At 40.9% G+C, this 22677-nt stretch overlaps 2 protein-coding genes across 4 annotated transcripts in view; one reads left to right on the top strand and one right to left on the bottom strand.

Moving 5' to 3' along the window:
• comp (cartilage oligomeric matrix protein) overlaps positions 1 to 12274 on the top strand; it is a 19897-nt gene extending 7623 nt beyond the window's left edge. Inside the window, exons 4-20 of one of the 3 annotated variants that reach the window (XM_015021624.1) lie at positions 1094 to 1242; positions 1886 to 2023; positions 3224 to 3301; positions 3919 to 4071; positions 4150 to 4254; positions 4348 to 4446; positions 4540 to 4647; positions 4724 to 4883; positions 5572 to 5690; positions 6742 to 6794; positions 6896 to 7089; positions 7766 to 7944; positions 8031 to 8079; positions 8685 to 8881; positions 9490 to 9662; positions 10410 to 10549; positions 11621 to 12274. In XM_015021624.1, coding sequence (XP_014877110.1) covers positions 1094 to 1242; positions 1886 to 2023; positions 3224 to 3301; positions 3919 to 4071; positions 4150 to 4254; positions 4348 to 4446; positions 4540 to 4647; positions 4724 to 4883; positions 5572 to 5690; positions 6742 to 6794; positions 6896 to 7089; positions 7766 to 7944; positions 8031 to 8079; positions 8685 to 8881; positions 9490 to 9662; positions 10410 to 10549; positions 11621 to 11679 — 2153 coding nt within the window. In that variant the 3' untranslated portion in view covers positions 11680 to 12274. The remainder of the gene's footprint in view (positions 1 to 1093; positions 1243 to 1885; positions 2024 to 3223; positions 3302 to 3918; positions 4072 to 4149; positions 4255 to 4347; positions 4447 to 4539; positions 4648 to 4723; positions 4884 to 5571; positions 5691 to 6741; positions 6795 to 6895; positions 7090 to 7765; positions 7945 to 8030; positions 8080 to 8684; positions 8882 to 9489; positions 9663 to 10409; positions 10550 to 11620) is intronic. The other 2 variants (XM_015021626.1, XM_015021625.1) reach the window with 2 other exon arrangements.
• A 960-nt stretch (positions 12275 to 13234) lies between these two features.
• Positions 13235 to 19745, bottom strand: LOC106939265 (uncharacterized). The gene is made up of 3 exons (XM_015021622.1): positions 18970 to 19745; positions 16105 to 16158; positions 13235 to 14304 (listed from the first exon to the last, which is right to left on the bottom strand). Exons 1-3 carry the CDS (start codon positions 19361 to 19363, stop codon positions 14072 to 14074), a joined length of 681 nt encoding a protein of 226 aa, XP_014877108.1. The 5' UTR covers positions 19364 to 19745; the 3' UTR covers positions 13235 to 14071.
• Between the last annotated feature and the right edge of the window lie 2932 nt (positions 19746 to 22677).

Raw genomic sequence — 22677 nt, forward strand, 5'->3', positions numbered from 1 at the left:
GTTTGGTTGGATGTTGATTGTAAGTTTCGTTGGTTGGATGTTTGGCTCCCCTCCACAGCAGTAATGTTCAGATGATGGTTGGTTGGATGTTTGATTGGTTCTACGTTTGGTTGGATGTGTGGTTGGTTGGTTGGTTGGTTGGTTGGTTGGTTGGTTGGTTGGTTGGCTGATTGGTTTGTTGGTTGGTTGGTTGGCTGATTGGCTGATTGGTTGGTTGGTTGTATGTTAGGGTGGTTGGTTGGTTGGCTGATTGGTTGGTTGGTTGGTTGTATGTTAGGGTGGTTGGTTGTATGTGTGGTTGGTTGGTTGGTTGGTTGGTTGGTTGGTTGGTTGGTTGGTTGGTNGTTGGTTGGTTGGTTGTTTGGTTGGTTGGTTGGTTGGTTGGTTGGTTGGTTGGTTGGTTGGTTGGCTAATTGGCTGGTTGGTTGGTTGTGTGTTAGGCTGGTTGGTTGGTTTGTGTTTGGTTGGATGTTGATTGTAAGTTTCGTTGGTTGGATGTTTGGCTCCCCTCCACAGCAGTAATGTTCAGATGATGGTTGGTTGGTTGGCTGATTGGTTGGTTGGTTGGTTGGATGTTTGATTGGTTATGTTTGGTTGTATGTGTGGTTGGTTGGTTGGTTGGTTGGTTGGCTGATTGGCTGGTTGGTTGGTTGTGTGTTAGGCTGGTTGGTTGGTTTGTGTTTGGTTGGATGTTGATTGTAAGTTTCGTTGGTTGGATGTTTGGCTCCCCTCCACAGCAGTAATGTTCAGATGATGGTTGNTTGGCTGATTGGTTTGTTGGTTGGTTGGTTGGCTGATTGGCTGATTGGTTGGTTGGTTGTATGTTAGGGTGGTTGGTTGGTTGGCTGATTGGTTGGTTGGTTGGTTGGATGTTTGATTGGTTATGTTTGGTTGGATGTGAGGTTGGTTGGTTGTATGTTAGGCTGATTGGTTGGTTGGTTGGTTGGATGTTTGATTGGTTATGTTTGGTTGTATGTGTGGTTGGTTGGTTGGTTGGTTGGTTGGCTGATTGGCTGGTTGGTTGGTTTGTGTTTGGTTGGATGTTGGGCTCCCCTCCACAGCAGTAATGTTTACATCATGGCGCCTCTCCCAGGAATGGGGGGCATCCAGCCCGTCTCCCCCTGTGAGCCCAACCCCTGCCACCCCGGTGTGAAGTGCTCAGAGTCCCCTGAGGGCCCGCAGTGTGGCGCCTGCCCTGATGGCATGGAGGGCAACGGGATGCACTGCACAGATGTGGACGAGGTAGAGATCCTAAAGATTAGGAAAATGAATTGTTTTTATTGCTCACAAATGGAGGAAGGGATGGTTGGATTAGGCCTTTGCAACATGGCTGAAGAACGTAATGATAAAAGCATTCCCTATCAGCAGATGTCCATAATTATTGATTCATTTTCTGTTTTAAATATCTGAAATGCTGCCAATCTGTAGGCGTGACATTTCCTGTTTTATCCACAGTTTTCACTTCATGCCATTGCTTTAGATTTTTAAGCAGTTATGAGGAGCGGTGGAGAATCCTGAAACTGCTGCTGCATGAGGTACTCAACAGGTTGTTGCTAGGTAACCAAGAGTGAGCGAGTGAGTCAGTTGACTCCACCAACCCTGCAGACAGGTTATCTATAGATATTGATCACATGTCTATTGCAATATATTGTTATTGATTTATTGTCCAGCCTTTGGATGGATGGTGAAACAGATAGACAAATGGTCAAACTGATGGATCTATGGATAAACGGATGGCTGGATGGCCAAACAGATGGATGGATGAAGCTTGAGAGAGGTTAAAGTATCAGAATATGTGAATATTGAGGAAAGAGACCAAAACCAACCGTCATGTTATCTTCTTCCCTGAGTTGTTTATCTGTTTATTTATCGGTGCCGTTTCCAGTGTAAGGTGATGCCGTGCCACATGGGGGTCCGCTGCATCAACACGTCCCCAGGTTTCCGCTGCGGTTCCTGTCCTGCAGGATACACCGGACCTCAGGTCCAGGGGGTTGGACTCGCTTACGCCACTGCCAACAAACAGGTCAGGATCTGCTAAGTCCATAGCTTTCATACCCAAAGCAGATTTAGATTTAAGTAGTTTATCTACATTTTTGTTCCATCTGTAAGTAATTGAACATTTTGGAGACCAGACTAGAAATTGAAGTCAAATGTTAGGGTGAAGAAGGACATTACATGGGAACACTGACGCAGCAGCTCAACTCTTTGGCGGTTTTCCTACTGGACTGTGACGGAGGTGACAAAGCGGAATAGGGGGAATTCAATATTTTTGACTGGTCATTACAAAACTTTGATTATTAATGTACTCAGATATTACAACAGTATGACTACACATGGGCTTACAAAGTATTAACAGTACATATTATTAATCAACCTAAATCTTTGTATTTCCATCTGCAACGTAATGTTACGATTACAAGATCTCACCCCAAACTCCCTGACCATGACTAGCATTGGTTTTAGCTGTCAGGCTGTCAACATAACACGCTAAATCTTAAATGTAGGTGTGATATTTAAAAGGAAAAGGGACGCAGTGCTTTGCTACTACTTCTCAACACTACGGCAACTAGATAGGGTCAGGAAAAAGTTTTAATTAAGAAACACTAGCGAGGGAAGCAAGTCAGCTCTGCTAGCTTGACTATGACAACCTTAACATGTAGCTGTGCAGCAGAATTCAGTTAAAATATTTTTAAAAGGCGATCCAAACACCAACTCTAACAGAAAATCAAAAATCAGGTAAATTAGCTAATCAATCACCACTTTGTTCAGATGATCACTTTTTAATTATCGTAAAATAAACATCAAGCCTGAACACATAAAACTGTAACCGACTGAAAACTGAATTCTTTGTGAGGGAATTGTTTCCATGTTTTTTGGTGTTGAATCCTGATACACTGCTGGAGCTGTTGTTAGTCAGTTGCTATGGCAACGAGTCTGATGTAGCATAGCATCACAGAGAATGATAAAGAAAACAATACAAGTGGTTTTGAGTTTTTCTTCAATGGTTTTTCAGCGTAATTTTTCCCTTTGCATGATTTTCCCTTGAACTGCATTAAATTAATAAAACCTCCATCTCCAGGTTTCATTTAGTTAACAGTCATTCTACCGCAGCTATGAATGAATCGTGTTTTTGCCCTCCAGCGTTGTTCACATGGGTAAACAATGACATACAACGCGTCTATCTGAGTCGGTTTCTGAATATTTTTCTGTTTTTCTGTTCAAGGTGTGCAAAGATATAGACGAGTGTGAAGGTTCCAGCAACGGCGGCTGTGTGGAAAACTCTGTCTGTCTGAACACTCCTGTGAGTAGAAATCACATTTCATATCAGTTTCCTGCAAATATGCAAAGTAGATCGTTAAAGGAAAGGATTTCAGGTTTACTTTAATTCAACTCAAAGGTTTTGCAGAACTTTACTGCATCTTTATAAATGTAAAGACTTTCTTATGTGAATCCAACCAAACAGAACCGTTATATAGTTATATGTACAGCTACATAGTTTTTATCATTACTGTATTTCTTATTTTTATTTCTTATATTGTTTTAATGTTATTTTTGTTTTGGTAAATCAGGTGTATTTACAGTAATTTTATATGTTCATTAATTCTCATTGTTCCTTTCAAATAAAATCAATGCAGTTAAAAAATACTGAAATCTGAAATCTACCGGACTATCCAGTGTATAAACATCTTTGTTTATTTCTCTCTCAGCTCAATAGATTAATTAGAGGTTATGTATGTTTATTTAACAGTTACAGTATCCACAGCAGTACATGTCATTGACTTCACTAAAACCTGTCTCACTATCAGGGATGTGCACATTTTTGCTAAAGTATTTGTTTTCTGGGGGTTTCCATACAGACTTAGTAAACCGTTCAGTAGGACTGGACTCCTTGGGTTTTAAGTTTCTGAATGTGCTTAGGGCTCGTTCAGATGCGGTCCCTGTAAGCCCGGCTACGTTGGGGACCAACGGCTTGGCTGTAGGCCTGAGAGAGCCTGTGGGAACGGCCAGCCCAGTCCCTGCCACGCCAGCGCCGACTGCATCGTCCACCGAGAGGGTACAATCGAATGTCAGGTGATGCATCCCAGATTGTACTTTGGATGGCTGATAAGTTTATGAAACAAGCTCCTAAATAATGTCTAAAATTCACAGTGTGGAGTGGGATGGGCGGGTAATGGATACCTGTGTGCAACGGACACCGACATCGATGGTTTCCCTGACGAGAAGCTGAACTGTCCTGACCTGACCTGCAACAAGGTGAGTTTCCAAGACCAGTACTGTTCAGTAAATATGCCTCCCATATTAGGTCAGTTTAGTGCAAGACACTCTAACAAGAGTTTGTGTCTGCAGGATAACTGCCTCACCGTGCCAAACTCCGGCCAGGAGGACGCCGACAACGATGGTTTCCCTGACGAGAAGCTGAACTGTCCTGACCTGACCTGCAACAAGGTGAGTTTCCAAGACCAGTACTGTTCAGTAAATATGCCTCCCATATTAGGTCAGTTTAGTGCAAGACACTCTAACAAGAGTTTGTGTCTGCAGGATAACTGCCTCACCGTGCCAAACTCCGGCCAGGAGGACGCCGACAACGATGGGATTGGAGACGCCTGTGATGATGACGCAGATGGGGATGGGATCCCAAACACACAGGTTCACACACAAGCAGAAAGACCTTCAGGTTTTCTACTGGTTTGGTAAGAAAGAGACTAAATTTTATCGTCTGCAGGATAATTGCAAGCTGGTGCCCAACGTTGATCAGAGAAACATCGATGAGGACGACTTTGGTGATGAGTGCGACAACTGCAGAGCGGTGAAAAACAACGACCAGAAGGACACGGATCTGGACAAACTTGGTGATGAATGTGATGAAGATATAGATGGAGATGGTAAGAATCCTGCCACCCCAAAAACAGAAACTATAATTCATTTGGGTGGCATTTGGAAATAACAGCAATAAATTGGGATACTTAGCATGAAGAGAAAAAAAAATGGAGGTTCATGTCTGAGTCATTTTCATCATGTTACCTATTTATGAAAGTCTTAGCATCAAACTAAATGCTTATTTAGCAAGCTGAGCTAACTAAATACTTAGCTATCTCAGAGATAAATGTGTCATTTGGAACTAAATAGTCAGTTAGTCCAATAAATATTTGTGCAAATAAATATTTAACTGGCCAACAAAATATTTAGCTCCAAACTAAATATTTAGTTAGAAAGCTAAGTATTTAGTTAGCAGGTTAAATATTTAGTAAGCAAGTTAACTATTTAACTCCATAAATATTTATTGAGCTAGCTGACTATTTTGCTAGAAAACTATTTAGCTCTGAGCTAGCTAAATATTCAATATGAAGCTAAACATATTTAGTTCAAAATTGACATTTATTAATGAATGAACATGGTGAAAATATGGCTTTGAAAAATTACTTCCCAATGTTCAGACAGGCTAATAACCCAATTTATTGATACTTCTAACTGTGTAACTTTACAAGCAGCACCAAAGAAATCATAAATATTTAATCAACAACTTAGAATTTAATTTTGTTTCATATTTACTGGTATTATTAAAATTGCCAGGAATCATAAATGTCATGGACAACTGCAAAAGGGTTCCCAATGTTGACCAGAAAGACAGAGATGGAGACAAAGTCGGAGACGCCTGCGACAGCTGTCCCTACGTCCCCAACCCGGACCAGGTGAAAAACGGCTTTTCCTCCGTTTTATTATGACCTGCGTATCAACTGCGCTCTAAAATTAAACACTGCCACTTCTGGGTGTGTTTCTGTCATGGTGGGGTAGTTATGGGTCCAACAGGGCCGCAGACAGGTAGATGGCTCACTACCTTTATTAATTATGCAACACACTGTGCTGCATACGCCAGATGTCCAGAAACATAAACCTGAAAACGCAGCGCTGTTCTAGACAGGCGCTGACATGAAACAAGGAAAGACCAACTAAGGATCTGGCAAGACAGGAAAGACTGAGATTTGGGAAGACTGAGTTGTCCCATTGAACTGACATCAGTACTATAATAAATAAGAAAATAAAAGCTTTTTAGTGCCACAAAGCTCTTCTCACCAGCACCACTGTGGTAATTTTGGAATAATGTTTGCACACAGCTTCAGTCATTACAGCTGGAAACTAGAGAACAGACTGAAATCTGGGTTTAGTGACCAACTCTGACCTGAACCTTCAGAGCCACATAAAGACAGTTACAAAGTCGGCCTTTTATCCCCTACATTTCCAGGATTAGAGGACTGAATCAAACTAAATCAAAACCACCACCCAGGTCTGTGTGTGGTGTCCCTACCCTCAATGCATCAGTGAAGAGGTGTGTCAACAGCAATACGTCCAAAATGTCCCAAGGTTTCAGGGACTCAGGAGAAATCCTGTCCACCTCTTAACCACTTCTCCCAAGTCGATGGACTTGTTTTGCCCTGAGTTCTCCAATGGACATCATCATACTAAGTTGTCTCCCAACAAGCCAAACAGCCTGGTGGAATCCCTTCCTATGGGTTTCCAGAACCTCCCAAAGGGCAAATGACACTCCTTCACCACAGCTTTTCCAAATCCAAGGTTTTCCTTCTACAGTCACAGCAGACACGGTCCTTCTTGCCTCCTGCACCTTATCAGTTGTTTCAGGAGTCTCCAGAGACAACCACAACTATTTGCCACAAACAGATCATCTGGTTGCTGCCACAACAGACCCAGTTCTGCCACATTAACAACTCCTGCCATGTTTCTCAGATGGATGCAGACAATGACTTGATTGGAGATCCATGTGACACCAACAAGGACAGGTAAGGCTCGTGACCTCATCAATGACATCAACCATATTACCTGACAGAGTATTTCAGTGTGAGTTTTGTAACTCACTGGAGACGCCATCACTCGTCTCCAGTGATGGCGACGGACACCAAGACTCCCGGGACAACTGCCCAGCCGTCATCAACAGCTCTCAGCTGGACACAGACAAGGACGGAAAGGGGGACGAGTGTGATGACGACGATGATGATGATGGGATCCCTGACCTGCTGCCGCCTGGTCCTGACAACTGCCGTCTGGTGCCCAACCCTCAGCAGGAGGACTTGGATGGTGCGCAAGAAAACTCTGAAATCAATTAGAGTCACCATCAAGCTAATAAAGAAGCTACAAACCCAGAGCTACTATTGGCCACTATTGGTGTTTGATGAAATGCATCGCTCCCAACTCATCCTGACCAAAAACAACCTATCAGAGACAGGAGGAGGGGCTTAGTGCTGTCCATCATCTCATGCACTCACTGTGCTAATGGTGGAGAAACAGCTTACCATAACAGCTATGCTAACCAGCTTGAGCAGCTTAGCATAGAGTAAGAAAGGAAAGCACTGCCACACGGATGTGTGACTGACAGTGCTAAGCCCCTCCTCCTGCCTCTGATTGGTTGCTTCTTAGCACTGGGAGAAGGCAGAGAAGCTAGATTTTTTTCCAGATTATTTGTCTCATATCATGCTGTCACAACATAGTGACAGTTCCAACAAATATGTAAAAATATCTATTATTTTTTTCTAAAAGCTACATACTGCAGCTTCAAGGAAGTATGCATAGATGTCCATAAATCTGAGGCAGAGTGGGAGGATATTCCATCACATTGGTGTGGAAGACTGAAAGTTTCTGCTGCTAAAAAGAGTTTACATTCTTTTCTGAGCATAGCTTTTACATTTTTGATCCTAATATCAATGAAAGAGGGTGCACTTTCTTTTCTTAGGACCCTCTCTGTTCCTTGTTGCAGGTGATGGTGTGGGTGATGTGTGTGAGAAAGATTTTGATAACGACACCATCATCGATCCCATCGATGCCTGTCCTGAAAATGCAGAAGTCACCCTTACTGACTTCAGGGAGTACCAGACGGTCGTTCTGGACCCGGAAGGAGACGCGCAGATAGACCCCAACTGGGTGGTGCTGAACCAGGTCAGGGAGCTTTTAAACTGCTTTCTTATTTACCAAATGATCTGTGGAGCTAACATTTATTTTAAAGTCCATTTTCCTGTGTGCAGGGAAGAGAAATCGTCCAGACTATGAACAGTGACCCGGGTTTGGCTGTTGGTAAGAACAAAAATTTTGGGAAAATCTTTTGTTTTCCTAATAAAAGTGGCTAGTAAATAAACCATAAACGTGATGTATCTATAAGAATTTAATAATTAACTTCAGTGGTGGGCACACTTGCGCTAATCTGCTAATGCGCTAAAAGCAAACCTAACATTTCCATTACATTTGTTTAGGGGAAGCTAAGTTTATGCTTAGCTTGTTTAGCTTCCCCTAACTTTATATTTCTGTATAAAATCTAAAGTGCTGTTTTACTTGGTAGTTTTGTAAACGTTAGCTGATGCTAAAGCACTAAAGTTTAGCGTTTTAGCATTAGCTTTCAGCTGAATAAAGTGTTGAACTTTTGCTTATCAAGTGTGTAATGGGAACACAGCTTGTTTCAGCATTAGCTTCCACTAAACACCATGTTGTTGTAGCACTTTAGCATTAGCAGCACCAACGTTTCTGACTAGTGCTTTAGGGTTAGCACAACTAGCTTTTCAGTTAGCAGCACCACTGATTAACACTTCATTTGTATAAAAAGAGCAGGGTTGGGTTTGTATGGTTGTATTTTCTCTCATTCTGTCTGTCAGATCCTTTTCTAAACATTCTCACTATGCCTCCAGGCTACACTGCGTTCAGCGGCGTGGACTTTGAAGGGACGTTTCATGTAAACACAGTAACGGACGACGACTACGCTGGGTTTATCTTCGGCTACCAGGACAGCTCCAGCTTCTACGTGGTGATGTGGAAGCAGGTGGAGCAGATCTACTGGCAGGCGAACCCGTTCAGAGCCGTGGCACAGCAAGGCATCCAGCTCAAGGTACGCACCTCCTGTGGCTTCCATCACATGAAGAACTTTTCTGATTACAACACTAAAGTCTCAGCTAGAGAAACACAGCCATGCGTTTATCTTTAGTCGCATTGATTACTGCAACAATGTCAGCAAATGCACTTTAAAAAACTTCTCAAATCACTGAACGGCTCAGAACAAGAACACATTAAAGATCTGGTGTAGTTGTATCATCCTTCCAGACCTCTCAGGTTTTCTGGTTCTGCATCCTCAGAACCAGAACCAAACATGGAGAAGCAGCTTCTACACTGCAAAAACACAAAATCTTACCAAGTATTTTGGTCTAGTTTCTAGTGCAGATAGTTTAGTACACTTGAAATAAGACAAAACTAACTTAAAAGTAACTTTTCAGAAAGATATAGGAGCTTGTTTTAAGTAAATAATTCCTTAATGTTGGTGAAAAAGTTTTAGCTCCACTGGCAGATTATTTAACATGTACCAAGGCATTTTCCCATGTTACACTCATCTTTTCACTTCAAGATTTTGTCTGAAAATGAGGCTCTAACAGAAGATAATTTTTGTTGCTCAAACAGATTAAGTAAACAAACTGTTTGGTTCCTCTTCCTGTTTGTGATCAGGCGGTGAAGTCGAGCACAGGTCCGGGTGAGAACCTGAGGAACGCCCTGTGGCACACCGGAGACACCGGAGACCAGGTGAAGCTCCTGTGGAAAGACCCTCGCAACGTGGGCTGGAAGGACAAAACTTCGTACCGCTGGTTCCTCCAGCACCGACCTGCTGATGGCTACATCAGGTACCGGCTCAACGCGGGAACGAGAATTTTTCACTGTTTTAGACGTTTCTCAAATAAAAACTGAAAAACGACGAACAAAAGTTAGTTAGCTAAACCTAAAGCATAAATCATAAACACTAGTTCCACTAATGCTAAAGCAGTACAGTATTTAGCATAAGCTAAATTCCTCATCTGTTACAACACAGTATAGCGCCCTCAACAGGCTCCAATTCGATACTGAACACCTTTCCGTGTGTTTTGTGCTTGAGGAAGTGATTCTTTTGAACAGATCTTTCACTCATGGACTCAGGTTTCAGTTGTTGAGTTTTGCTAACTCGTGAGGAACAATACATATGTGTAAATTTCTGCATTAAATTAACACCCCTGGTTATTAATGTAAGTGTTGTATTCTTCTATCTATTTGATTGTTTGTTGCTTAATGAAGTTTCTTAAAAATAAAAAAAGAAAACATGAGGAGAGGAAACAGAACGACTGCGTCATTTTCTCCATGTTATTCATACACTAATAAATGTCATTGTTCCAAACTTAATATTTAATTCACAAACTAGTCAGTGTTATGTATCTTTATAGGAATGGAAGTCAGAATTTATTTGTACCATCTTTCCTTGCTAGTTGCTGACGAGAAGTTTTAATTTCATGTAAATTAAAGAAAAACAAACAAACTTTTTTCATGTCATCTGCAGTGTGGCAGAATAACGCCTCTGAGGTTATTTTACCTGCTTCTGCTGCCCTCTGCTGTTGCTGCAGAGTCCGTTTCTATGAGGGCCCTCAGATGGTGGCAGACACCGGCGTCATCATAGACGCCACGATGAGAGGAGGCCGGCTGGGCGTCTTCTGCTTCTCCCAGGAGAACATCATCTGGGCCAACCTGCGGTACCGCTGCAACGGTGAGCGGAAACTGGAGAGTTTTCCACCTTTTCCATCTGTTTTAGGCATTTTCCACAACAACAAAAAATATGACTCACTCAAAATTCGCTTCAAAATAAACACAACTTTTGTAGGTACCATTGTTTAATATACAGTTCTAATGTAAAGTCAGACTTATGTGAACTTGTGCAACTGGCAGCCATCTTGGATGCTTTTGAACGTCAACCTTGGTTCTGATTGGCTGGTTGGGTTTCTGAGCGGATAATTTTAGGTTTTAAGTTTTCATGTTAGTTTTTTTCCCTGTGTGTTTCTAGATAATTAATAAAGTAAATGACGAAAAAGAAGCGAAAGTTGAAAAGAAAATCCATCTTTGCTGGCAGTTGCTATGACAACAATAAACAAACCACAAGCTTAGGAAAAACTAGTTCTAGCCTCGTTCCTAACTTATAAATAATAAGTACATTACAACTGTTACTCGATCACAATTTTTGAGTACTCTACCGACCTCTGTGTAATACTAATATATACAGTGATATTTACTGTAGTACTTACTGCCGAACTAGCTAAATCAGCTGAGCTAATGTAGCTTTTATCCGCTAGCTAAAACGGACATGTAGCCTGGTGTATATTGCTACATGTACTGACTCTGCCAGTCACCTGTAATTCACCTGAAATGTTCGTACGTCCTTTTAAAAAGCCGTTAAGACATTGATTGTATCCGGCCGCGAAGCTCCTGCATGTTTACGCACTCTTCATGTTCAGTAGTGAATTATATGGTAATCTGAGACCGGAGGCAGCTTGTCCACATCGTCTGACATATTTTCCTTCTTCGTCTCATATGGGTTGATCCCAACAGCAGCCATTTTGTTCATGTATCTTTCTCTCGCACATTGATCTACACAGTATCCATATAATTTATTTTTGTTGGGCTTGGAGCCATAGGGTTTAATATGCATTGCGCATGTCTATTAAGGTGGCGCGGATCACTTCCGGTTCGGACCATGTATCTGCAGTTAGATCAAGTTGACGCCTTAAAATAAGCAAAATTATCATCTGACCTTGACCTGACATTGTCTTTTGAATCTTCTCAGACACTCTTCCTGGGGATTTTGACACCTACAGAACCCAGCAGGTCCAGCTGGTGGCCTGAGGACTAAAACCAAACACTTCCAGGAAACATCAGTAATAAACAGACAGAACCGGCCTTATGAGATGTGTATTGTTGGATCTGAAAATAAATCTCTGTCCTAAATGATGTCGTTGCAAAGTCTTGTGAACAATAAATAAATCACGATTTAAGTAATTTATAGATGTGGAGAAAGTTGCTGCATCATGAAAACACAATTGTAGTTTAAAATAACAGTAAACATTTATATTAAGATGCATATTCTTTTTATCAGAATAATGTCTGGTGCTGCTGTATCAGTTGGTGGCACTGCTGCCCTGGCAGCAAGACAAATCGAAAACATAAAGTGTGTAAAATTGACAACAACAAAAATTTGTGGGGCTAGCTACCTATGTAAATATTGAGTTAACTATATAGTTGTCTACCTAACTATGTTGAAGCTTTAACATAGTTAGCATAGCCAGTAGCAGAGACATAGATTGATAGCTGTCCACCTGTTTTACCCACAACTCTCGATTTTCTTCTTTTGTCCTGTAAGTGGTTTGCATGACAAATAGCTATGCAAGGACCAACATACTGCAAGGTGATCTGAGGATGTACAAATAAAAGTTTGACACAATGATAGAAGAGATTCTGGCTTTTATCATGGTAGCATTCATTTCTAAGTGGGAAGCTATAGAACTACAAATTTACTATAACTGTGAGAGAAGTGTAGACTGGCCTGGTTAAAGAATAGTAAACACGGTTTATCTTTCCAGCCATTGTCTTCAAGGTCCCCAGGGGAGGTGGTGTACACCCTGGACAGGTCACACAGATAGTCTTATTTTAAATTCAGTTCACATCAAACACGTGTGATCTGCAGGCTCTGCTCATTTGCATTTTCACTGCGTCCTCGGAGGACAGCAGCTGGTCAGAGTAAGAAACCTCAAAGGTGGCAAAGTTGTCAACGAATGGTTGGGTGTAGAAAACCTGTACTGATGCACACATCATCAAAGTCCTCCTGCTATCTATCTTTATATCTAGCTAGATACCTAGTCATCTATGTTGCTAGCTGGCTAGGCAGCTATCAGGTTAACTATGTAGGTGTCTAGCTACCTATGTAGCTATCTAGCTAGTTACATAGATAGCTAGTGGCATAGCTATCTAGCTATGTATCTAGTAATATTGAGAGCTAAACAAAAACTTCCTATTTATCTTTGTAACTGAGTTAATTGTGTAGCCGTATAGCCATTTATGCAGCTTTCTAGTTACATACACAGATAGCTTTCTATGTCACTAGCCAGATAGCAACATAGATTGATAGCTATGCAGCTAGCTACATAGATAGTTAAATATTTACACAACTAGCTAGCTAAACACAGAAACAGTTCATTGTAGCTAGTGAGCGAGCTAACTATGTAGCTGTCTTGCAAACTATATAGTTATTTAGGTAGTTATATAGATAGCTATGCTGCTAGCTAGATAGCAACATAGATTGATAGCTATCTATCTCGACAGGTGGACAGCTAAAGAGATAGCTCGCTAAAAAGAAAAACTGTTCATAGCTAGCTAGTTAGCTAGCTTCACGGTAACAAACACATCTCATCTATAACTTTATTGATTCATAAATTTGAAAAAGGTTACAGTGACTGACAGTATCAAGTAAAAAACTGATATTTTTTCAGGGTTTTTTGTTCACTAGGTGTTAATAGGCATAACAGGAAACAGTGGAAACAGTATTTTTATAATATTTTACCTTACAGCTGCTGTATGTGCTTCAGAGGATGATCACAGCATGCAGAGGTTTTGGTGTCAGCAGCAGCATGCAGCCCTTAAAAGTGAGGTAAAACAGGTAAACGGACACTGAAAAAGCTACGTTGACATTCATTGTTTTCGCCAAAGCTCTTTTGTTTTTTTGCATTTGGGTGGAACAAAACGCTCAGACGTGACTTAGCACTTTTTTACATCAAGCTAATAGCATGACGTTACAAAAAGGCTTTTCAAGGTGGATATTTTTCCCTCAGTATTAACAACGTTGTGCACAGAAAGACTAGTCTGATGCAAAGTTAACACTAATTTACTGAGCACTGATGTGCATATTTCAGGTGATAAATGTGAATACAGAGTGTAATACATTAAAGCTTGGTACTGAAAAGGTCATGATGACAGGGATGAAGCATGGGGGCTGGCGGGACAGTCCATCTGTAACCCAAATGAATCTGGTGCTGCTTCTCTTCACTGATCCTGACATGAAGGAGTCCCATTAAAACAAACACCAGCATCCGGCGACGTGGCCCAACGTCACGCAGCGTCAACTGCTGTCCTGCAGGCCATGCCGCAAAGGATTAAAGCTTCCACCCACAACCAACTGGTGATTCCACCCCAAACAGGAAGAATGCTGCTTTGTTTCTCTCAGGACAACAACAGGAAGTCACGTTTAAGTCCCGGACTGAGAGTCGGGAAGATGGCGCTGGAGGGTTTCGTCCACGGTGAAGACGGTTTCCTCCGGCCGGCTGGCGTTCGGGCAGCTGGTGTGGTTCAGCGATACGTAACCCATCTCCAGCAGCCGCGGCCGCTCGGCCAGGTCGCTCATCTCATGCAAGTTGCTGGTGATGCAGCTGATCTCCATCTTGTTGCGGTTGGCGGATCGAGGCGGGTCAAACACCCAAGCTGAAGAGAGATGAAAAAATGGAAGTGCAATGGGTGAAACTTCCCAAAACAAAGGCTGCGATGTTTTCGGACCTCAATGAAGGAGACTTGAGAGTCGGCAAAACTAACAGTTAGATACTGGATTTTAAATGTGTTATTTTTTATTTATCTTGGACAAAGGTGGGCAAACTTCCACCAATGTGCTAAAAGCAGGCCTAATTTTTTATCTAGCATTTTAGCATTTCTGCTATTATCTTTGAAAACGCTAATTAAATTTTTTCTGGATAAATTATGAAGTGCTAAATTACTTAAAGCTTCTACAACCTCATCCAAGCAAACTTTAGGATTGATAAAACAAACGGTGAATTATTTGATTTTAAAGGTGTAATTTTTAATTAATCTTGGACAGTGGTGGATTTTCCACCATTAGTGCGGTGCAGCAAATGAGCTACAGAGTTAGCAACAACTAAAAAACTGAAACCATGAATAAAATATGTGAAAAAGATCCAAACTTTCTGAAGCACAAGCCGTGCAGACAGGCGCAAAATATCGAATTAGACGCTGATGAGGATGATATATGACATTTTAACATATGTTGTGTCATTAACACATCAGTATGATTGAATTTAACACTTTAGCATTAGCATGTTAGCAGTGTTAGCATCAGAATTAGAACTAATGTTTAAGATTAGTACTTCAGTGTTAGTATAACTAACTGTTTAGCTAGCGTTGCCCGCCACCGCTCTGGGATAATAAGAATAATAATGCAGTTGTTTACGAGTTAGCAGACATATTAAGCTAACTGTAGCATAACAGCAAATAAAAAAAAAACGTTTTCAGCATAAAGTTTTGTGGGTTCAGCCTCTGTGGTTCCATTAGAGGCAAAGCGGCATAAAATTGTTTCTGTGCGAGCGTCTGGTGTGATGGAGGCTTTCTGAAGAGAGACGCATCAATCACTGTCTGTCAGACGGGAAGCCGAGATTAACGCCGACAGCTACGGAGAGCGGGGTTCTCCGACCCACACAGATCCGTCTGAAACGGTGAGGATCTGCTCTCACACGGAAACAGAAAGTCACTCCGCAAGTTTTTAAAAAAGTTTATTATTATGATTATCAAACTGATGATAAATAGGTTTTTTGCACCAAGCATTGGAGGTTTTCAATATGTATTATAAATACAGGGCCACTGTTAGCGATACCAATACTTTCTATGATTTGAGTTTGATATATCAAATTTCTGACATTTAGATGTTTTTGTTCAACGTTGTGTTAGAAAATAAAAACACTTAACTATGAGAATAAAGTTATAACAGTGCAAGAATAAAGTCGTAATATTATGAGAGTTAATTAGTAATTAATGACAATGAATTGAATGTATTTCTGTAGCACTGAAAGGGGAGAGGAATTCGATCTTTCAGATTATATTATACTGACAATAAAGTATAATATAATTATGATGAAAACTTAAAACTGAATAGAGCAAAAGTTGGTTTTAATGTGATTTTATAGCAAAATAAATAAATGCAATCATTGTTGCTGTTCTACCAGTTGCATGCATGAAGAGGGAAGACTTTTGTTTTGGTTTGACAGCCTGTGTGTGTTTTTAACCTTCCTCCGGTGTGAGGGAAAACACAGACGCTCCACATTTACACCTCCACCAAATGCCCAGGAGCCGAGCAGCTGCTCCTCCGAGTGTTTGTGTGAAATGTAGGTGAGGAAGGGACGAGGACAAGCTCTTAAAGCCGAGCAGGGGACGGCGGCGGCGTCTCTGTGGCAAAGCTAAGTGCTGCCAACCGTGACCCGCGTCAGCTTGCTGTTTTACCTGGCTCACTGGCTTCGCCGCCGTCGCCTTCAGCAACGATCGACCGGCCTCCACCTGCGGGCAGCAGAACGGACACGTTTCAGTCGGACAGCAGAAACACGCCGTCTGAACACAAGAGGACAGGTGAGGCGGTGGATTCACTGCACAACCTCAATAAAACCCAACATGACACAACAAAGCTACATTTTCAGCATTTTTGGATTAGAAATCATTTAAAAAGTTTTATTAAAGATTCTTGACATATTTGTTGCTCCGTATAAACACCCAGTAGTAATTCAATCTGGAAAGACTCAGACGAAGAAAAAGGAACAATTAAAAGATTTAATGACAGCAATGAATAACAGTTCTTTGGCGCGGGCCCGGCAGCTGATCTGAGCTGAGATTTGATGTGAACTCGATGAACATCCCGATAACCAATTAGGGATGCTCTCCCCGGGGCCCGACACTGGTGGTGGAGGTCTGGAAAGGGAGCCATCCTGGAGAGCCGAAGGATGAGGGTGGAGAAGGGGCGGTGGTGGGTTGAACGCAGCTGGGAAGCGGCTGACGGCTTGGGTGTGGATCCTTTTATGCTGAACTTGATTGATGATTGGACACGCCAGGTGAGGTCCAGCGCTGAGGACTGAGATGAGCATGACGCCGATGGACGAACGGAGGGGATGGAGTCTTCCAGTTTGAATTTTCGCTATTAGCTCCATAAGTGAGTCTATTTAAAGAATCGTTTCCTAAAGTGACCATGTTCTGATTATTCAGGCGTTTCAATAATTATAGACGCGGGTTGGTCAATAAATCAATAATCATATCTATTGAGACACGATCAATATCTATGGATAATACAGCTGATAGAATATTAATATTCAATATATAGAATATTCACTGAATTCTGATCAACCTCTCAGACAGCTAAGCTACGTTGGTCGCTTTAACTAGCTCACTCACTCTTTGGTTACCTAGCAACAGACTCACTCTTTGGTTACCTAGCAACAGACTCACTCTTTGGTTACCTAGCAACAGACTGCTCAGTAACTGGCCAGCAGCAGTTTCAGGTTTTGCCTCAGAGCCTCAAAACTGCTTAAAAATAAAAACAGCGTGGCGTATAGTCTGGTAGCCGCATGTCGATCTGTTAGCATGATAGCCTGTCGCAGTAAGAAATCAATCAGTTAATCACATGATAGATTAAATCGGGCTCGGTAATTTTCATGACAGGAGCCATTATGAGCGTCTCAACTAGTTATCAAAAAACTGCAACATTATTAAATGTAATAATTTTTTATCACAACCAACGTTAATGTGTTGAGCAAACGCATCGATTTTATAAGAAAGAGTTCATTCCTGCCTCACACGTCTCTCCACTGCCTCCAGCAGTGGTCATAATGTTCTGCCTGGTGCATTCTGTTCCCGTCTGTCCCGACCCGCTCACAAACCAAACACCACAGAGTCAAACATTCAACTTAAACCTCATCAGCCTGGCAATCCGGCCAAGGCAGCCCTATCAAACACCGCCGCCACTAAAAATAGACCATTTCATCGTTCTCTCATTCATTATACATTTCTAACAGGAAGTTCCTTAAAATACAATAACACTCCCTGTTATTGCTGCTGATGCTGTAGTTTGACAGTGGGGGTCACTCACAAGGTTATCTGCTGGACGTCAGAATCACTCAGATTACTGAGAGAGGAGAGTTTCCTGCATGTTCGGTGAAAACGTCATCCATTAGGCTGCCAGGGAGCCGCCGAGCTGCTCCGCTCATTAAATTAGGATTAAAAGTGTTAAGAGGAGCTTTTTATTCCCTCTGACTCTGGAGAAAAGGAGGTTTAGCTCTGAGAGGCTTCAGCACAAGCAGCTGAAACTTCAGTGAGCTTCTCTGTTAATTAGAACATCATCAAACCTTCATTTAAAAAAACAGAAACACTGCAGGTCACATGCAGGGCGATTCATTTAAAGTGTTTACTTGAGATGGTGAATTAAATCTGATGAAAACCCAAAGCTTTAGATAATTAGCACAGCGAGTCGATTTTTATAAAGTTACTCAGTTAAAAATTAAATTAATTTAATTAGTCTAAAATAAAAAAATGGAGGTTCATTTCTAAAAATCATCTTCCACCATCTTATTAATTTATAAATGTCACAGTTTCAAACTAAATATTTAATTAAAAAGCTAAATATTTAACTCCAAGTTAAATGTTTGGCTTTATTTAGTTTGCTAACTAAATGTGCAGTAAATGTATATTTAGCTTCAAGCTGTTTGATTTAGATTTGAGCTAAATATTTAGTTTGTAAACTAAATATTTAGATCCTAGAATGCTAAATATGCTTGTGCAAACTAAATATTTAATTTGGAGCTAAATATTTCATCCAATTAAATCCTATTTATTAGTTATTGCTGACTAAATATGGACCTTGTGAACTACATATTTAGTTAGCTAAATATTTAACTTACAAACCAAATATTTACTTAGCAAGCTGATTATTTTATGCTGTTTTAATATTTAATTGTATTCATTATTTTGCTTAAGCTAAATGTTAGCAATCTAAATATTTAGCATACTTGTACTTTTAAGTGAACCTGAATTTCCACCAATCAAATTTTAGTTGTTTATCAAAAGGCGGTTCAAAGTTCATCATAAAAACACAAAAATCAACAACGGAAATTAGTTTAGAACATTATTGTTGTAATGTTCAGATTATAAAGGTTTAATAAACAATAATAAACTGACAGGGATGTTTGAAATCTTCCTCTGAATGTTGGGATTTTCCCTCCACGTTTATCTGCTGGTATGAATTCAACATGTCGCTTTAAGCGTCACGGGGACTCCATGTACCCAACGCGCTGTCACGCACCGTGGACCGAGTCAGAGGTCACCTACCAACAAAGTCATTCACTACATCCTTGACCAGATGTCCGACTATCGCGTATGCCACCGCCACCACCACCAGCGCGGCCATCACCAGGTAGAGCACCGCCTTGGGCAGCGGGATGGAGTCCCGGGCCGGGGTCCGGTAGTCCGTCAGCAGCAGGTCGTTCTCCGAGTACGAGTACTGGAAGATGTGCTCCATCCCGGAGGTCTGGTTGGAGTTTGGCGGCGGGTTGCTGATTGCCCCGTCCGGCTGCAGAGACGTCACCACCGCGGCGGTCACCGCCTCCGGTTTGTCCATGCTCACCAAGCCGGTGGTTTTATTCACCAGAGGCAAAATCTTAGACAGGAAGTAGCTCCAGTCCTTTATGGCACTGGCGTTGCATAAATACATGTGATCCTCCATGAGGGTCGCTGAGGAAATCCACAAAACGCAACTGCGCGAACGGGCGGAGGAGTCCGGCGTGTTTCTGTAACCCAACAGGTCTGAGCGGGAGACGGACACCAAGTCAGAAATGCGCCTGGAAAACGTTTTCCTACTTTCTCTGACTGCGCGTCATGCGGCGGGAGCGCGCCGCTTTTACGCACAGACACTCACTGACAGTTTCATCTCCAACAGCGAAACCATCACAGATGAGAAAACAGAAAAGATGAGAGCAACCAGACTGCAGAAGAAAGAGAAAACAAGACGAAATGCTGCTGAGTTAGAAATGAGGCGACTGATGGTCGATCCGATCCAGGAGGAGAAAAGCTCCGAGGAGAGTCCGGAAACAGACCTGCAATGAATGGTGGAGGACGGAAGGTACAGAAGGAAGGAGGGTGAGTTTCTGCCATGAAATTTGAGATTAATGAGAAATATTTGAGAAAACAAAAGAAAACTGGAGACTTTCAAAAGGAAAAAACTTGCGAGAAAAAATAGAAATAAGCTAGAAATTTTTGAGTTTGAAAAGTTGAAAATTTGCTAGAAAGAAAATCAGAAATTTTGAGATAAACCTCAGAAAATTTCAAGAGTAAAACTTGAAAACTTCTGGAAAGTCAAAAACCTTTAGAAAAACGAAACACATTTTGAATTGAATTGGAAAAATTTCTGACATGGAAAAAATCACAAAAAAAACAAAATACTAATTTTGAATTTAATCTGGGAAATTTCTAGCAAAATACAACAAAACAAAAAAACAAACAAAATAAACGAAATTTCTGAGTTTCAAAAGTTTAAAATTTGCCAGAAATTTTTAGATTAAATTCAGAATTTTTATTAGAAAAAAACAAGAAATTTCAAAAGTCGAAAAGTTGGAAGAAAAAAACAACTTTTGCATTTGACTGAAAAATTGAAAATGAAAATTTGCTAAATTGAACAAAAGTTTTGAGGTCAGCATGATGTGTTTCAAACTTTAACTTTCATCTGGATGGTTATGACCAGCCTGACAATCTGTACGTTTTTGCCACATTTGTCCTTCCACTCAACTTTTTGATTGTCTTTGACCCTCAGGTCGGACCTTGAGCTCAGAGAGGTCTTTCTCTCTCAGCTCAGAAGCTCCTCAATATGCGACCTTTTGACCTTTTTCATGACATTTTCTGTGGAAAACATTTCACTGATTCATATCAATGCGGCCCATAGGGGGCGCCGCCTGTAGTTACACAGACAGAAACTAACAGCAATAATTTATTTAGTCTGTCAGGAAAAAACTACTTAGCTAGCAAGCTAAATATGTAGCTACATGCTAAGTACTTAGTTTGAAGTTAAATATTTAGTAAGTAGACTGAATATTTAGTTTGAAGCTAAATAAAGGTAAATATTTGGCTAGATAAGTACATATTTTTCTAGCTCAGAGTTAAATATTCAATTTGGAGTTTAATATTTAGTTAGCAACATATAGCTAATTATTTATGTAGAGTTAAATATTTAATCTTTTATTTAATAGTTCATTTTCTATCTACATGTTTAGTTTGAAACTGGAATATTTGTAAATGAATAAACATTTTGAAAATGTGTCTTTTTTTCTGTTGCGACAGATTAAATAACCCAAATTATTGCTGTTAATTTCTTAGCTTTGATCCCATGACTGGATTATAATCTCTAAAACAGCTGGATTCAAAAAGTGCAGGTTCAGTTCTGACCACCTCGGACGGCGATAACAGGAACAAACTGATGGAGTGGATCCAAGTGCATTGATCAGATTTAATTTAATGAAATGTTATTTTAATGAGATGTTATCTGGTGAATCCATGATCGGATATTTCATCATAACAACAAACTGAGTGTTTGTGGAATTAGATCACAGGCAGACGTTTCATCTGAAATTTAAACCACTGCGTGTTAAAACAGTAAATGTTTGGTTTCTGGACCCAGTCCCACCTGCTGAGCCGGTCACATGGTTTCTGCCTGGTTGCTTTGCAGGTAAATGGGACGTTATCGATTTTCCTCCACAGAAATGAAATTGGCTCAGGAGGTTTTGGGATCCAGCAGATCCCAGAGATAATGAAGCAGAAACTTCCCCGTGTATCGACGTTTGCTCTGCTGATGCATGGAAACTAATCAGAGGGAAACTAACAGACTAACAGCCCTGAATGGACTCTACTGTTGTCAGATATTTGTGACAGATTGATTGTCTGTCAGGTAAAATGTACAGAATATTTGTCGCATTAAAGAGGGAAATTACTCATCATGTTCTGTTTCGGGTTTCCTGACGTTTTGATAGTTGACGGTTATCAGTGATCCGTCTTATTTATTGCAGAGTTGAATAAATTTTCGACCACATCCTGATTCTCTGATCGTCTCAGTCTGAACAGCGACAGGTGACTCTAAATCTGGATTTAACCCGACGATCCGGTGATACCAGCAGCAGAAAAGTCCACAGCTTTAATCACATCAGACGGATCAGATGGAGATTAATTTATAAAATGGACTTCACTGTTACGTTCTGATCTTAATATCCACAATGGAAACATGGGAAAGCAATGGATATATTTGGTGAGAGCCATTTGTGACGTTGGTGGGTTATTCTGAGCTTTGAGTCCAGAACATCAGTCATTAGATGGATGAAGAGTCCAATCTGAGTGATTAGCATTTTAGTGCAGCTAGCTAAGCTGTTAGCTGTGATAACCTGACAGCAATAACCATAAACAGTAGTTTCACTAATGCTAAAGCAATATACCAACATAGCATTAGCAGAAGCTAATCCTGAAGCGCTAACGTCAACCATGTTGACACCCACCAAAACTAGCAGCGCTAAATTCATGTGACTGAAAGGTCAGCTGTGCTGCTCAGTTTTAAATATGAATAAATAAATAATCTTCCTACGTATCAAAGTAACTGTACTTATGCTAATTTGTTCCTGTTTGAACAAATGGATGGATGGATGGATGGATGGATGGATGGATGGATGGATGGATGGATGGATGGATGGATGGATGGATGGATGGATGGATGAACCTGTCTGAAGTTAAGTCAGATTAAACTTTTATTGTTTTAGGTCAGTTAGAATCACCAAAATGATTCATAGGGGTTAGTACGAGTGTTTCAAATCACACTGAACGTTTCACCACTTAGATTTACTAGCATGTGTGGATTTGATCGTCACTTTTGAACTCTTGTGCATTAAATAAAGCTGTGAATTAAACTGAAGTTCAGGGTCTGCCACCCAGTGCTGAGATTGCAAACTGGTTCTAGTTTTGGTAATGAAAAGATGGGATGAGCTGTAAAAATGAACCAGCCTCTGC

This window comes from Poecilia latipinna, unplaced genomic scaffold (genome assembly GCF_001443285.1).
Source record: "Poecilia latipinna isolate Pla-1442-1.1 unplaced genomic scaffold, P_latipinna-1.0 Scaffold2816, whole genome shotgun sequence".
NCBI classification, from domain to species: Eukaryota; Metazoa; Chordata; class Actinopteri; order Cyprinodontiformes; family Poeciliidae; genus Poecilia; species Poecilia latipinna.

What these genes read in the sequence shown, in the direction of transcription:
- LOC106939265 (XM_015021622.1), bottom strand. Translation starts at nt 19,363, where the DNA reads ATGGAGGATCACATGTATTTATGCAACGCCAGTGCCATAAAGGACTGG. An exon ending in TGTAGTGAATGACTTTGTTG is followed by an intron (nt 16,159 to 18,969) that starts GTAGGTGACCTC and finishes TGCTGCCCGCAG; the next exon opens with GTGGAGGCCGGTCGATCGTT. An exon ending in CGGCGAAGCCAGTGAGCCAG is followed by an intron (nt 14,305 to 16,104) that starts GTAAAACAGCAA and finishes ATCTCTCTTCAG; the next exon opens with CTTGGGTGTTTGACCCGCCT.